General features: G+C 51.3%; 1 protein-coding gene across 29 annotated transcripts in view; it reads right to left on the bottom strand.

Moving 5' to 3' along the window:
- The window catches only part of FMNL3 (formin like 3), a 63578-nt gene that overhangs the window by 1334 nt on the left and 46384 nt on the right, over nucleotides 1-15860 (bottom strand). For 6 of the 29 annotated variants that reach the window (XM_078336720.1, XM_078336725.1, XM_078336729.1 and 3 more), the window contains 22 exons: nucleotides 15140-15223; nucleotides 11623-11775; nucleotides 10294-10402; nucleotides 10038-10114; nucleotides 9513-9714; nucleotides 8025-8099; nucleotides 7319-7429; nucleotides 6860-7009; nucleotides 6362-6463; nucleotides 5080-5359; nucleotides 4555-4623; nucleotides 4341-4465; nucleotides 3850-4052; nucleotides 3248-3482; nucleotides 3028-3096; nucleotides 2817-2897; nucleotides 2589-2718; nucleotides 1776-1936; nucleotides 1353-1454; nucleotides 928-1020; nucleotides 537-660; nucleotides 290-406 (listed from right to left, as the gene is read on the bottom strand). In XM_078336720.1, the coding sequence (XP_078192846.1) occupies nucleotides 315-406; nucleotides 537-660; nucleotides 928-1020; nucleotides 1353-1454; nucleotides 1776-1936; nucleotides 2589-2718; nucleotides 2817-2897; nucleotides 3028-3096; nucleotides 3248-3482; nucleotides 3850-4052; nucleotides 4341-4465; nucleotides 4555-4623; nucleotides 5080-5359; nucleotides 6362-6463; nucleotides 6860-7009; nucleotides 7319-7429; nucleotides 8025-8099; nucleotides 9513-9714; nucleotides 10038-10114; nucleotides 10294-10402; nucleotides 11623-11775; nucleotides 15140-15223 (2827 nt within the window). In that variant the 3' untranslated portion in view covers nucleotides 290-314. The remainder of the gene's footprint in view (nucleotides 1-289; nucleotides 407-536; nucleotides 661-927; nucleotides 1021-1352; nucleotides 1455-1775; nucleotides 1937-2588; nucleotides 2719-2816; nucleotides 2898-3027; nucleotides 3097-3247; nucleotides 3483-3849; nucleotides 4053-4340; nucleotides 4466-4554; nucleotides 4624-5079; nucleotides 5360-6361; nucleotides 6464-6859; nucleotides 7010-7318; nucleotides 7430-8024; nucleotides 8100-9512; nucleotides 9715-10037; nucleotides 10115-10293; nucleotides 10403-11622; nucleotides 11776-15139; nucleotides 15224-15860) is intronic. The other 23 variants (XM_035256867.3, XM_035256871.3, XM_035256873.3 and 20 more) reach the window with 9 other exon arrangements.

Raw genomic sequence — 15860 nt, 5'->3', positions numbered from 1 at the left:
TGTCGGCCTGGACCTGCCTGCCCTCAACACTGGCCTGGCGACTCCCTACCCATTGGGTCTTAGTAGAAGCCAGGACAGCATTAGTGGGAGAGAAACCACTTCTCTAAGGATACATGCAGGGGATATGCCATGCTTCTCAGAGCATGGGTCATGCAAGAAGTATGTGCTCCCATTATTGGGAGGCTGCCAGAGGGTGATTGCAAGTCATGCAGGAAAGCAGATGCCTGTGGTCTCCGGCAGGAATCCTGGGAGATGGGCATGCAGAAGGGGCAGCTGCTGTGCCCAGTACCTGTCAAGGGCCCCAGCCTTGGGGGCTAACAGTTTGACTCATCATGGTGGGCTGCATCACAGAAGAAGCGTGAGCCCCGCTTGGCAGTACGGGCCGTGAAAGGGACACTCTTCAGCACTATGGCCCAGGAGAGAGACACAGTGGTCAGGCCTCATGGTGGGGGGTGGGAGGAGAGCCCAAAGGGGCTAGGTTGAGCTTTGGGAGCTGGGTGCAATGGCCAGGCCCCAGGGAGTGAAAAGAGCCCCACCTGTGATGATGTCCTCGATGGTACCATCCTTTCCCTCATAAACAGGCCGGTGTTCCTTGGCCTGGCGCCGCCTCAACTCTGCTATTAACTCCTGCTGTTGCCACTTGTTCCTCTGGGATGGAGTCTAGGGTCAAGAATGTGGAGGGGGAAGGAAGTCATCACTAACCTAATGTGGGACTGGTTCCTGCCCCAAGGTGCAGTCTGAGAATGCCATTGCTTGTGCACTGCTAGGAATCCCCGAAGGCCCTCCCTCCATCCCTCTGGATGCCAGCCCACTGGCCCTCTGGGTGGTTTGTCCACTCCAAGTTCTCATCTCCTCTAGCCTTCTGACCTCTAGCCCCCACTCTTTTGGCTTGCCCTCCTCCAGGCCCCAGCTCTTGGTCCCACCCACCTTGGCATCCAGTTTCTTGGCTTCCTGAGCCAGCTGCTTCTCCCGCATTACCTCCTCCTGTTTCTTGCGGGCTTCATTCTCTTGCTCTGCTTCCTAAGAACAGTGGAAGATGGGTGGGTGGTGAGGCTCACAGGCTGTGAGGGGAGGGGCTGACACTGAAGTAGAGAATGGGTGGCAGTGGGACCTGCTAACTCCAGGTGGCCACCTCTGGAGGGGCACTTCCTGTCCCAAACAATGACAGGAAGGGCCTGGGCCCCCACCCTGCCCACCAGTTCACAGCTAAGAGGCCTGTCGCCAGCTTGCATCACTCCCTTCCCAGGACTCGGAGGAGGAGTAGGAAAAGGCCTATACTTTAAGCCTAGGCTTCTCTCCCACAACCAGTTTTCTCTCAACCAAACTTTTTTAAAAAGCTCTCTGCAGCTCACCTTGTAAGAACGAATGAATCGGACAAATACTGGGAAGAATACAGAAGGAGGTGTCGTCTTGGGACTCTCGCCAAAGTAGCGCACAACTGCATTGTAGGCCTCCTAGGGAAGGGTTGGGCAGAACGGGTCACCATGGCAGAAAGAAGCAGCCCAGCTCCTATACTCCCAACACCACGGGTGAGAGGCCTGCAGAAAGCAGAACTCAGGGCCAAAGGGAGGAAAAGCAACCAGCCAGGCCCCTGTGAGCTGGAGAGAACCCGGGGCTCCCAAAGCTCCCAGGAGTATGCGTCTGGCCATTCCCAAAGCACTCTCTCCCCCACATATAGCCAGCCAGCTGCTTGATTAAAAAACAGAACTAGGGCCACCTAGAGGGGGCTGGCATTTGACCCTGGTTGCTCCCACCCGCCTGTGCCCTGTGCTTGCCTCAGCTGTCTTGGCATCCCGCTGGAGCTTGTCTAGTTTGCCTTCATTGGTACAGAGGAAGTTCCGGAGGACGCTGTTGTCGTGGATGCTGCACTCCCGCCGAATCAGCTCCATGCCCCGGCCCAGCTCCTTCACGTCCAGCAGCACGTTCTCCAGGGACACTGTGGTCACCAAAAGCCTGGCTGAGGACTGCCTAGGGCCTGGCATGCCCACCTCCCAGCCAGAGCTACATTAAACTCGCCCTCCCCCTCAGCATGGGCTCACTCATGTTCACATACCTGTATGGACATAAAGAAGTGCACACCAACTAGCTGAGCCCTCACAGGGGGAGGGAATGGAATAGAAACTGATCTCAAGACCCCAAAGAACACAGTAGCAAAGGCAGGCAAGCCACAGAGACTGCTGGTCTCCAAAATGGGCAGGCCTGAGGCAGTTTCTAGTATTCATGGGTGCGGCATACATATAGAGGGCTTTATGATTTTTTCTGGGCACTTCACATTCATCATACACAAACACAAGATCTCTGGGGCCAGCTTGAGGGAGTTGGGAGTAAAGAGCCACCAGTCCCCTTCCTGTTCCTGCTCCCACTGCACCTAGCTGGGAAGGGCTGGGCTGGGCCAGGCCCGGCGCCTGGAGGAAGGCTCCCTTTGGAGTGGCCCCTGCTTATGGCTGCAGCGGAAAGCTTTGAAGTGGTCAGAAAGAAGATAACAAAAGCCAGAAACAAATGAAACAAGTGTTCCCTCTCCTCATAGCTTCCTGGGATTGTCCTGGGCTGGATGTGAAGGCAGGCCCACCCAGCCAGGCTCCCCTCACCTGCTGCAGCCTTCTCAACAAAGTGTAGCTCATGCCAGAAGTTAGCCAGGTCTGGGTATTTCTCCTTCACTGTCAAGGCGATGAAATGAAGCAGTGTCATCTTCCGGTCAGTGGACTTGGTATCCAACAGCTAAGAGGGGGTGAGGGCAGTGCATAAAAGCTAAGCACTCTGGCTCCACAACTGCTGCCCACTAGGCTTCCTGGCCCACACTGCCCTCACCATCTTACCAGATCGAGACTCTGGAGCTTGAAGCCATACACAGCTCCTCGCTTGCTGCTGTTCATGTAGTTCCCCAGTGCAAGTATGATCTGTCCAAAGGATGCATGGGAGGCAGGTCAGGCTCGGGTCCTGAGTGCTCCTTCTTTCTCTCTGTATAGCCCCAGGCCTCTATCTAGGACCTGAGAACCCCCAGCACCCCCATTCACAACCTCTTCCCACCTCCAACATCTGCTTCAGCTTCTGTGAAGACTTGACGGAAGCGGACGCTGCAATGATGGCATTGAGTTGCTGTAGGGCAATATAAACACTGAAGTAACCCCAGGCTGAGATAGGGTAAAGATAGGGAGGGGTTAGAAGACTGGAAGGGCAGGGGAGGTGACTAGCAGATGGAAGGTGGAGGGACAGCTGTCCAGGACCATGAGTTGAATGAGGGCCATACCGGTGTGAGCATCTGCAAGTTGTCCTGGAAGTTCCCCAGGAAGGCCATGCCAGCCATTCGCTGGGTCAGCCGCTCCACCTTGCTGAAGAGCAGCATGAAGCGGTCCTCAGCCGCCAACTCCTCCAGGGGCTGCCGCTCACGCTCATACTGCCGCAGCAGCTTCACCTCAGCCTCTGTGGGCAGGAAGCGCATCAGGCACTCCACGAAGTCAACAGGTATCGTCTGCAAGTCAAACCTGTGTAGGAGGGAGGGACCACCTCAGCTCTCACATCTCTCCACATTTTCCCTCATTCCGCTTATTCTCCAAGCTCCTAGGACTGGGCAGGGGACCCATTGCCTCAATTGTCATAGCACCAGCAATGATACTGGGGGAACATTCCATGTTACTGAACTGTTCCCAATAGATTGAGAGCTCCTTGGGTGAAGGTCTGGGCTGAATTGCCAGCACAGATGCAGTAAATTCTGGCCAAGCCAGTGGATGACTAGGGAGATGGGAAAGGAGTTCTATCAGATGCCTGGAATCTAGGGAAAGCCAGGCTCTTTGGTGGAGAACTGGGTTGCCAACTGATTAGGAACCAGGGCCAGGTCAGTGGGAGCCTCACGTGTGAATGGCCCTGCAGATCTCCTCAGCTGAGCGGCCAGCCTTGCGCAGGGTGATAGCCAGGTTCTTGGCACGATTGGCTTCCAACAGAGTCACCTTGCTGGCAGCTTTTTGTGCTGTCTTGTTCTTGGAGCAGATGAGGTCAAGGGCAGGGCCCTGTGCTTTTGTCTTGAATAATTCTTCAAACTTATCCAGATCCAGGTCCTGGCAGGAATAGATGAGCAGGGAAAATGCTGTAGCCTCATACTAGTGGAGGACCTCCTGACAGCCCAGCCAGCACTGGCCCAGAGCTCTGTCACTCTGGAATGTTTCACGAATACAAACACAAAGTGCTGACACAACTGGAAATATATATACACTCAAGAATGAAGGGTTTGTGAAGCTAAACCTGGCCTCACCCTGTCTGACGGCTTTTCTAAGACCAGATCTGCTCAAAAGGCAAACAGGTCCCCAGCGCTCAATCTTACCACTCTGGACCCCAGGTCCTATTACCTCCAAGATCTTCTCGTCATCAAGTTCGCTGAAGACAGTGCCACTGATCTGGTTGGGTTTCAGTGCTGTCCAGTTGAAGACAGGCAGCCGGAACTTGGTCTTGATAGGTTTCTTAATTCGAATGGCTAATTTGGAAGGAGGATGAGTGACACAGGGGCCAAGGACACATACCCATGGTCCCACCAGCCCTGCCCAGAGCCCTAGGGACACTCACCTGACAGGCCCACTGTCAACACCACAGAGGGTGCAGCACCAGGGAGAGGTGGGGCTGGGGGACACTTGTCTGGGGGAAGAAGGAATGACACAGTGACTCAGAGGTCAAGAGACTCTTCATAGGCTGCCTCTCTCCTCTGCCAGCCCCACCTTCTCTGAGTTTTTACTCTCAGAGAAGGAGCCTACATTAAATCTGCTCAAGCTGCTCCCAGAAATCCTAACTCTAACAGTGCAGTTCTTGTTGGTCTCTGACCCAGTTTCCACGGCTATAGTCTAAGCCTCTCCTTGGCTGTCTTCAAAGGGATTCAGAACTGCATCTAAACAGATCCACATCTGCCCATGGGCATCCCTGTGCTGATAATTCGAGCTTCCCTCGGATTCCAGCTCTCCCTCACCCTGATTTTATAGCCTCCCAGTCCTCAGATGATGCCATTTTCCCAGCTTCTTCCTGAGGAAGACACCGCTGACTACGGTTTTGGTCCCCACAATGAGGCTGCCCCTGCTGGCTCCCAGGGGTCATGGTTACCTGGTAATGGGGGAGGTGGAGGGGGCAAGGGTGGAGCTGGTGGTGGAGGCAGAGGCAGGACCTCCTCGGGGGGTGGAGCTGGAGCCAGAAGGTCTAGGTCAGAGGGTGGCATGGCCTCACTCAACTCTGCAGGGCCTACTCTGGCCAGGGCCTCACTGCCCACAGACTCCAGGCCCCGGACACTTGGCTCCAAATGGCATCGACGCTGGAAGGCCTCCTCCTTCTCTTTAATGAGCCTCCGCAGGGTGTGCACCTGGTGGCTTGTGTTCTCGTATGTCTCCTGACAGGCAGACAGTACCATTAAGGGAAAAGTGGGCTGAAGGCATAGTAGTCATTGCCTCTAGGAGTGAGAATTCCTACCTAGGGTTCTCTTAACTAGGGTCTCTGTGAGGATTCTCAGAGGCTCAGAGTGGCAGAAATCCAGGTAGAGGAATGGGGAAGCTGGAAGGCAGTAAAACAAGAGGGAAGCAAAAGCTGCCTCCCTCCACTGGCACCCTGAAGTGTCCTCTCTGCTCCAGCCAATTCTCACTGCATGGGCCCCTTAAAGCCCAGGAAAAAAGGTTGTCCCTGTGAAACTCTCCTTAATCAACCACCAGTCTGACATAGCTGCTCTCTCCATAGCCCTTTGGGCCTCATTTTGCTTCAATTTCAGCTGGCCTTATATAATGGCTCAATTGGAAGCCCCCTATAAACAAGACCCTGTCTTAACCATCTGTGTATCCTCCATAGCTCCTAATATAAATGCTTAGCAGAGGCTGGGTATAGATACATATTGAGCTCAACAGAGCCAGCATATGTTCTTCTGGAAGAGAAGATAGGTTAGGGGCATGACTTTATAATGAAAATACAGAAGAGAATGAAATACAAGGAGCACCTGCTCTGCCAACTTAGGAAACCTGGTGGACACCCTAATACACAGAGCACCTGGTCACTCTGCCCCTGATCATTAAGCATGACTGGGGAGGAACACGAGGGTAGAGGGGAGAAAAATAAATGGGATGGGCTGGTAGGAGGCCTGGGTTGGAATTCCAGAATGCTCGTGGTTGTTCCAGCTGCTCCCAGCCTCTTATGTGTGTGTCTGGCTCACACTGGCTTCAGCTTTCCTCTCCAACTAAAAAAATGGGGTGCAATCATCAGCCCACCCACACCTGAGAACTTCAAGAGTGAATCAAGATCTAAATCCTAGAGAACCTGACATGACTCAGGGGAAAAAAAAGCAAAACCCCAAGGCCCTGGAGCCCAGGATTAGTCAGGGACTTCCTTCCCCAGAGTACTTTTTTACCTTGATGCTCTCTAGTTCCTTCTCCCGCTGCAGCAGCTGCTTCTCTAGCTCTGCCACCCGCATCATGTTCTCATTCTCTAGGTCCAGAAGCTTCTCTGTGAGCTGCACAACAGGAAGGACAGCTTCTGTGCTGGCCCTAAAGCCTGGGCACTCAGCATACCCTGAACCCTGGTCAAGAGCTGAGTCGAACCCCTCAACACAAGGCCTCAAAGGCAGCTTAGTCAGGTGGCTCCCTTATATCCCAATAACAGATACAAAACAAAGGCCGCATTTTGACTCTCTCAAGACCGATGCCACCTCATGCCTAGCCCTGGAGGTGGTGTGTGTTCCAACTGGTGGATGATCCAGTGGCTCAGGCCAGTGCATGGTCTTGAGAGCCCTGGTGGGTTCTAAAGCCTCCCTAGGACTCAATCTGGAGGCAAACGGGTCAGTTCAGGATTCCTGGTAACTTGAGCTTCCATCAAGAGTGGCTCTGGCAGGCAAAGGAAGACCACCTACATGGGACACATGCTCCTCCAACTCCTCCACCTTCTCCAGGGCTACATTCTTGGTCTCAGCATCCTCCAACAAACCCCCAACATCAAACACGTTGTCCAGGTATGCCTGAATCTGCACCTGCAGCTTCTCGCTCTCTGTGTGCCTTGACTTCTGGGGGAAGAGCAGAAAGTAGTAGTAATTGTAGGAGCAGGCAGATCATCAGGGGAACCTGAGAAAAACTTAGTCCTCATTCCCCTTCACCACCGTTTCCCAAAGAGTTTCTGCTGCAGGCCATGTCAGATTCTCGCCCCATGGAGGTGCCAGACTGGCAAGTTATCTGAAGAAGGTCCCGAGTCCCAGGTCACAGAAGACAGGCAGGGTCCCAGGAGCATCAAGGACTAGGCACTTAGAAAAATCATTTGTGATATGACTAAACTGATCCCAAAGCACCTCACCTTACAAGGACCCCAACTGGCTCACCTGCAGGAACTCCTCTAGCCCCAGCTTGGTAAACTCATACTGCAGGTGGACCCGGAAGTTCATGTCCTCCACTGAGTGCACCACGATGTTGATGAACTGCATGCAGGCCACCTGGAGAAGCAGCAGCCCAGCGAAGCAGCAACAGGAAGGCAGAGGAGAGCCAAGAGACCAGGAGGATAATGGCTGTTAGAATATCATCATCATGTGGATAATTACAGGAAAGAGTTAAGTCTTTATGGGAGCAATAAGAGTATTTTAATTTTAAAATGTCATTTAATATTCAGTGGATAAAGACAAGAAAATTACATGAAAAACAGATGTAAGTGAAGATAAAGCTCCATGATTTCCCTTGTATATCAGCAGGTATTCCTTGAGACAACCTTATCTAGCTGAAGATCCTGCCCTGGGGGGAAGAGAAGCTAGAGGAAGAGCTTAGGAAAGGAAAGGCAGCTCAAAAAGGATCCAATTCAAGGACAAAAAGGCCACAGAGAAGAGGAAAAGGAGGTAGATCTGATATATACAAATGATGTCCTGAAGTTTCTAGGAGCTCTCTGGGGTGGGCAGGTGGACAAGAAGCATTTGCTGAATAGAAAGAATCATTCTGGGCTCTACATGGAATATCAAGATATACTGCTGGCCTGACCCCTGTTCTCAAGGAACACACAGCCCTGATGGATATGGGCCAGTCCCAGGCCCAGTGACTCACCATGAAGTCGATGTTGCTGTCCTCGTTCCGGAAATATTCCATCAGCTTCTCAAAGCGGTGCAACTCCTTGCATACCTGAATAAGCAAGCTTTCTCAGTGAAAGGATCTGCTCCATGCAGAACCCAAGCCCCTGTGCTCTGGCTCCCAGGAACATCATGGCAAAGACTGGTTCAGACCAAACTTAACCACAACTCTATATATTTAATGGGCCATTCTGGACACTATAAATAAAACGCAGCCAGGTGCAGTGGCTCATGCCTATAATCCCAGCACTTTGGGAGGCCGAGACAGGCAGATCATCTGAGGTTAGGAGTTCAAGAACAGCCTGGCCAACATGGTGAAACCCCATCTCTACTAAAAATACAAAAATCAGTCGGTGTGGTGGTACATGCCTATAGTCCCAGCCACTCAGGATGCAGAGGCAGGAGAATCACTTGATCCGGGGAGGTGGAGGTTGCAGTGGGCTGAGATTGTGCCACTGCACTCCAGCCTGAGCCATAGAGTGAGACTCCATCTCAAAAAAGAAAAAAAAAAGAAAACTTGGACCTGCAATCTAGCTCTGGGTCTGTGGTCCCCCACCAAATTGCTGAGGGAATTCAGTAATGCCTGTGCCCTTAAACTGGGCTTTAGGTGCCTCTGGGGATCGGCCAGGAAGAAACACAGAATTCTGATGCTGACAAGTTATTAACAGAAGGAGGGAAAGGAGGAGGAAGGGAGGAAGGCCATGGGTGAGACAGGAGGCTGCGGTACTAGTGGGGATGCAGGGGAGGGGCCAGTGTACAGGAAAGCCCTCTCCTAGAGGGGTCTAGAGGCTCCTCTGAGCCTCTGGGCTTCAAGGAGGAAGAGCCATTTCCTGGCTTGAACAATGGATGCTAGGGAAGAGGTCCAAAGAAGAGGAAGGGGTGAGACCAGCAGCTTTTCTGGATGTCGAGGAATCCTATGTTCAAGTAGATAGGGGTTTCAGAGGCAGGCCCAGGGGCTGGGGAAATTCCACATAGGAGTTCCTTCTCCCCTTACCAATAACAGCCAACGATCCAAGAGACACCCTTGCTTACCTTCTCCTCCCACTTCAAACACATGTGCTTTGGGTTCACTGCATCAGACTCCCATCTGGGGAGTCTCTTAAAGTACATATACTTAGGCCTCCAGTGGGTCTGAAGTAGGGCATAGGCATCTGTACTTTTAACAAGCTCCTTAGGTGATTTGGATGCAGGGCCCAACTAGGACCACTGGACTACAGCCCTCAGCTAGCTGAGGGTAACTTTAGCTGGCCAATCAGGAGGTTTCCTGGCACTAATATCAATAAGACTAAAGTTCTGGTTTTAAAAACCATGGGCGTTCAGGAGAGAAGATGCTTAGCCAAGCACTGGGATGTTAAAAATCACTGCAGATCACAGGAAATGGTGCTTACCCACCTGGCTCCCTGCCTTCTACCCCATACACACACACACACACACACACACACACACACACAGCCAAAAGACTGACCTCTTTGAAATTGTCAAAGGCAGCAAGGATGATTTCTTGACCTCCTTGCGTGTGTACACACACACACACACACACATACACATACACACACGAAACCAAAAGACTGACCTCTTTGAAATTGTCAAAGGCAGCAAGGATGATTTCATGACCTCCTCGCACCAAACACACAGCTGCCAGAAGCTCTAAGACAAGGGCTTTGGTCCTAAGGGGTGAAGAAGGAAGATTAACACCCTAGCTCCCCATCCTGACCACCACACAGCTCACTTCCTTGACTGGGTAAGTCGTTTTGGAGAGTGGAGAAAGCCTCAGTGGTGAGGAGAGGGTGGGAGAAGGAGGACTTTCTCCCTTACTAAGCTGTGTAGACCAGAGGGGAGCCGGGATACTTCTCCTCCAGCAGAGGTGAGGGGGCCAAACCAAGACTCTGACAGGAGTCCAAGGCCAGGCAGGACTTGTCAGGAATACAAGGAGCACAGATCTCCAGATCCCTGGACAGAGGGGGGAGGAAGGGGGAGGGAAGGAACTCACCTTGGATTCTTGTTATTGAGGCTAAGTGCAATCTCATTGACAGCATGGGGGTGGGACATGACCAGGTTGAATCCATACTGCAAGGGAAAGGACAGAAGGTGGGTAACTTGATGGTGGGGAAGGGAGAGCAAAGCTGATCTCCTTGACTGCAGGCCCACCAGCAAACCTGTCTTTTATAAGCTGGTGCCCTCCTAGCTCTCCTGGTTTTGCAGATGAGGCAGAAGTAGAGCACCCATGGGTAGTGCTTCCCCCGTACCTGATAGTTCATGATGGCTCTGAGACAAAGGATACAGACGTGGACATCATCCTTCTGGCTCACTAGGCGGGAGTTCTTCAGGGCCTTGCGCCCAGGGAGAGTGCTATACCTGGGGAGATTGGCCAGGCAGTCAGGTGGGAGCTGAGGCTGCCGGTGAAGCATCTAGGGGCACTCACCATCACCCAGACAGCAGGCTGACCCTTAGCAATTGCAAAAAATGGGAATGAGCAGCCAAGAGGGACAGGGTGCAGGAGGCAGGGAGGTCAGACTGTTTTTACCTCCCTAGAGTAGGCCTTTGTCAGCAACTACTCAGGATCCCAGCTTTATAACCAGTGCCCAAACCCTAGAGATCCTTCAAAATACAAATAGTAGTTGTATAGGTCTTCCTAGTCCCTGAGATGGGTCCAGAGACACATTCATCTGAGAATTCCCTCCACCCACTTCCGATTGCTGTACCTTCTGCACAAACCATGGGACAAAAGCATCTTGGCTCCCATCCCAGAAAAGGCAGAGCTGATCCCCAAAGGCTTTAGAGGGGCCATGGGGCTATACCTGGTTTTGCACCTCTCCATCCTCTCAGTGATGTTTCATGGAAAAGGGAGGAGACATGTATCTGCTCATGCACGACAAGAATAATAAACAGTGTTCAAGGGATACAAGCCAAAGGAGACTAGGAGATAAGCATGGCCGCAAGAGAGACAGAAAACCAAGGAAAGAAAACTGGACCCAAAGGAAAGCCTCCCAGAGTAACAAGGAGCACTGAGAAGTCATCCAGTCCATCCGCCTACCTCTGGGCAGGACGGCTCTTAAGACACTGCAGACAAATGAGCACGTTGCAGCCTTAGAGAGAAAAGGCTCAAAGGAAGAGGTGAAGGGAATGCGAGGGGCAGGCAGGTTGGGTGGAAGCTGGTCTCCAAGCTGATGATGGGGCAGAGTGAAGAGCTAGAGGGAAACAGAATGAGGAGCTGGATCACCCAGTGAAGGCTAAGGATCTGTATGAGATGTGCACTGCTCGAGAGGCCCAGGAGGAATGGCAGAGTGAGAGTGAGGAGTGAAGGGCCCCCCAGAGAGGGGTGGGGTGGGGTGGGGAGAGCTGGACCCCCAGGTGGGGTGGGTGCAGCTAAGACCATGTACTTACCCAGGACAGACTGCTGGGCAGAGTCAAGGAGACAGAGAGGACAGACCAGAGACAGACTGGCAGGCAGAGGGCAAGAGAGCTGAGCCTGGAAGCAAGAGTGGAGGGAGGAGCATGAGCACTCACCACTGAATCTGAGACCTGCATTGAGGGGTAGGGTGGGAGGCACGCGGGCAGAGCAAGAGCACACATACCGGAGCACAGACTGGCGCGCAGAGCGAGCGAGGCTGTTGGTGAAGGGGGCCGACAGGGCGCTGGGTGGCTGCAGGTCCTCGATTGACCTGCTCCAGGACCGGAGTTTGTCAAATGTACCATCGTCACCACTCTCCAGACCCTCAAAGTCAAACCTGGAGCATGAAAGGACACACATGCGCACACACAGGCACATACACAGGAGAAATTCAGTGCCAAGCCCCCCCGTGAGCCCACCCCCACCATTCAGGCCTCTAGGGCAACAAGAAGCAGAGGTAGCAAGGAAAGAAAGCAGAATTGGGCAGCGGAGACCTGATCCTAGCTGCCTAGGATCACTAACGCACTAACACAGGACTGCGGCAGAAGAGGCACAGGCAGCAACCAGGAGGGGAATCTAAGGAGATGGAAAGCTGATGGAGGCCAACTCCTCTTCTCCCCACTGGCCAGGTAACTCCAAGAGGAGTGTCCTCCCCATGGGCCACTGGGGAGCTGGCAGTCTTTCTGCACTTCCAGCTTAGATGGGGCATCTCCAGGAAGCTGTGGCTCCCCACAGAGAATCTGCCCTGTAGAAGGAATGGTGGGAATGGGCCAACTGCAGGTCTTGCTAGCTGGCCAATAGCAGCAACCAAAGGGTCTTTCAGTGCCTTGAAGGAGTCCAGTTGATTCTGCATGACAGGACTGAATGGAAGGGAAAGGGGGTTCTGGCAAACTCAGAGTGGGACAGTCCTTTATGTTTTTGGAGGAGCACCACTGCCCCATCTTAGCACTGGGTTTTAATGACCAGGTTCTCTATGGTTCTGGCTACTTGAGGTTTCTAGGTTTTTCAGGTATAGTGGCTCCCTGGGCTTCAGCTTCCCTGGGGTAAGAAATTGCAGGTTGAGACTGTGGACCAGGGTCCTGTAGTCTAGTCTTTGCAGGAGCTGAATGGGTTCTTTGTCACTTTCTGCTCCTGGAACCATGTCTTCCACCATCAGGAATTATTTTATTAAGAAACAGGGTCTCACTCTATGGCCCAGGTTACAGTGGCACAGTCATAGCTCACTGTAACCTCAAACTCCTAGGCTCAAGCAACCCTCCAGCCTCAGCCTCCCGAGTAGCTGGGACTACAGGTACATGCTGCCATGCCTGCCTAATTTTGGAAAATTTTCTTGTAGAGATGGAGTCTTGCTATGTTGACCAGGCTGGTCTTAAACTCCTGGGCTCAAGCAATCTCCCACCTTGGCCTCCCAAAGCTCTGGGATTACACGTGTGAGCCACTGTGTCCAGACAACCATCAGCTGTTTGTCAGTGTGGTTAGGATAAGGAAGACAGCCAAGATCACAAACCCATAGAGACTCCTCTCTTATACATCCTCACTTCAGGATACACCCCTCTGAGAAATGGTCCCTCTCTTCCTTCTTGTCCTTTTCCTCCATGTAGGTCATTAAAGACTAAGGGAGCATCTCTTGCAGGTTCTTCTTCCTCAAGAAGGATTCTGTCCAAATATGGGGTCAAAGGCACAGAGGCTAAAGCTTTCTGGAATAGGAAGGGATATCTACAGAAGTCAGAATGTTCCAAAGGAAGTGGGAGCAGGCTTTAGTGTCCTCCTGATCAGGAGGTATTTAATGGGGCTCTCAAATAGACATCACAGGAAACTCCCTGACAGGGAAACAGCTTGCTGGATCCATTGGTAACAACACTGTATCTTCTAGTACTGATATATGCAGTTTACAAACAAATGTCTTCACTCACACTCTATTTGGCCTCACCCTTTCCCTCTCAATCCTTCCCAAAATACACACTCTCTCCCCAACACCGAGTCCTTCTTTTTAAAACAGTCAAAGGTACTGCCATGGACACTATAATACTGAGGTTCCAGGGTACTCTTGGTTTAGGGCGGCTGGAATTTGTTTGCTTTTCAAATAAGAGAGATAGGCTTATTTGGAAAAATGACCTACATCTTTTTACTATAAAAGCTCTGAATTTTTTAAATAAAAATTATTTCAGCAAATGTTTTTCATTTCTTTCTATAAAAAGAATCTTTTTTTAATCTTTATAAGATTAAAAGAATTACGTGAACTATGACTTCTGCTGAGATGAGAATGCAAAGTGGGCCACTCGATTTTAACAGAGAATAACATGGAAAAGGTAAGAGAGGCACCAAACATAGAAGCATCAGTTCAAATTCCTAAGGAGATGACACTGAAGACCTGCTGGACAAAGGAGAATGACCAAGTGGGGAAGGATTGTAGTAAGAAAAGTGGAAGTTGGTTGGGAGCAGTGCCTCACACCTGCAATCCCAGCACTTTGGAAGGCCGAGGCAGGGTGGATCGCTTGAGCCCGGGAGTTCAAGGCCAGCCTGGGCAACATGGTGAAACCCGTCTCTACTAAAAACACACAAAAAGTTAGCTGGAGTGGTGGTACACACCTGTGGTCCCAGCCACTCAGTAGGGCTGAAGCAGGACTGCGGCAGGAGGACTGCTTGAGCCCAGGAAGTCAAGCCTGCAGTGAGCTAAGATCACACCACTGTACTCCAGCCTGGGCAACAAAGCAAGACCCTGTCTCAAAAAAAAGTTAGGCCTAAGTCCCAGGATGGAGGAGTTTCCCAGGACATTGGGGAAAACTAGAGAAAGTTATGGGCAAACCAGGAAGATTGGTCTTCTAGGGCTGACTTGTCTTAGGTATAAGTCTAAATGTGTTGGTCACCATTTTTATTATGTAATTCCATATATTCAGGTAATTGTGGGAGGGTATACCACCTCAAATAGTAATAATGAAATTAACAGTAGACCTGCTACCACAATGCAAACCTAGTATGTTCTAAACACTATTAAATGCTTTAACATACAGTATCATCTAATTTTCACAACCCTGGAGTGGATCTCCTTTCACAGAAGAAGATACAAACTTGCTTTGAGGTTACACAGATAGTAACAGAACTGAGGCCCAAACCCAGCTTTGTCTGACTCAAGAGCTCTCATTCCTTCCACTATACCAGGCCACCTTTTCTGTGCTAATTCACCTCTGGCTGCCTCCAAGCCCCCATGCCTGCTGGAAAAAGACCCCTGAATGCTTCCTTTTTCTATCCAAGTCAAAAGGTCATGCTCACTGCTCTTGGGTTCTTCAACAATGACCTGGAGTAACCCTCTCACATCTGGAAACCCAGAGTTGTTTCTTGAAGACAACTCTGCAAAGATGAATGGATCCCACCAAGGCATCTCTAGCAGAAGCCAGGACATTTCCCTGGATTGCTCACAGCTTGGCATTTGGATCCCTTGGGTTCTGAGTTTAAGCTCCTTTTCCATATCTCTCTCCTGTTCTCCAAGATGCATCTTATCTTCCACTCTAGCCAAGTGCCTCTTCACTGATCCCCAGACATCTTGTGGCTTGCCTGCCTACACCACTGCTTGGACTACTCCATCTTGTCCAGGATTCCCATTTCCATCTTTACTGTTGAACTCTCACCCTTTCTTATTAAAGTAGAATGGAACTATGTCCTCCCCAACTGGTCCCCAACCTTAGCCCTGGGGTGGTACTCACATGACAGAACACTGGGCAAAGGACAGGTAATCCACCAGCACATCCAGGCCTTTGTTTTCATCGTTCAGAAACTCCCGCACCCACCTGAAGATAAAGGAAACACAGTGAAAGGGGTCTGCTAAAGTGGGTCAAGGATGACACACCTCTGACCCAACACCTCTTCTTCCTGGTGTTGAAGATTCTGAAGATCAAAACCAGGCTAGGAAGATTCTGAAGATCAAAACCCATGGCAGACCCATCCATGGTCAGGGACCTCCCCTAGGCAGGGGAGCCAGGGATGGGAAAAGTACAGGCCCTTCTAGTACCACTTGCTTTATCATGAAGATGCTTTAGACAAACAAGCTCCCAGGTACTCCCTTCTTAAGGGCCCTCCTTAAGGGCTCAATCATTTTCTGCATCCCTCCTTTACTGAGTAAAGGCATGCCTTACTCAGCGTTTGTTGGAAGAATTGAGGAAGTATCAAGAGAGTTTACTACAGGACTGTGTGCAGAGCTGCGCTTGACCAAAGCCAGCAAGTCTCTAACTTGACTGAAGTCTCAGTCAAGACACCAGCAGGAAGGGTCAAGGAGAGCTCTGGAACTGAGGCATCCTGGGGCAAAGCACTCACTATCAAGTTTAAGGAGAGCAGTTTTGGAAAGCAGTGAGCAAACAGAGATGTATAGGAGTTCTGTATTTAGTCACGTCGAACCACAGAAGGCTTGGGGGATGATCAGGAACTCAA

Source organism: Callithrix jacchus, chromosome 9 (assembly GCF_049354715.1).
Source record: "Callithrix jacchus isolate 240 chromosome 9, calJac240_pri, whole genome shotgun sequence".
NCBI lineage: Eukaryota > Metazoa > Chordata > Mammalia > Primates > Cebidae > Callithrix > Callithrix jacchus.
This window is presented reverse-complemented; position numbering and strand designations above follow the sequence as displayed.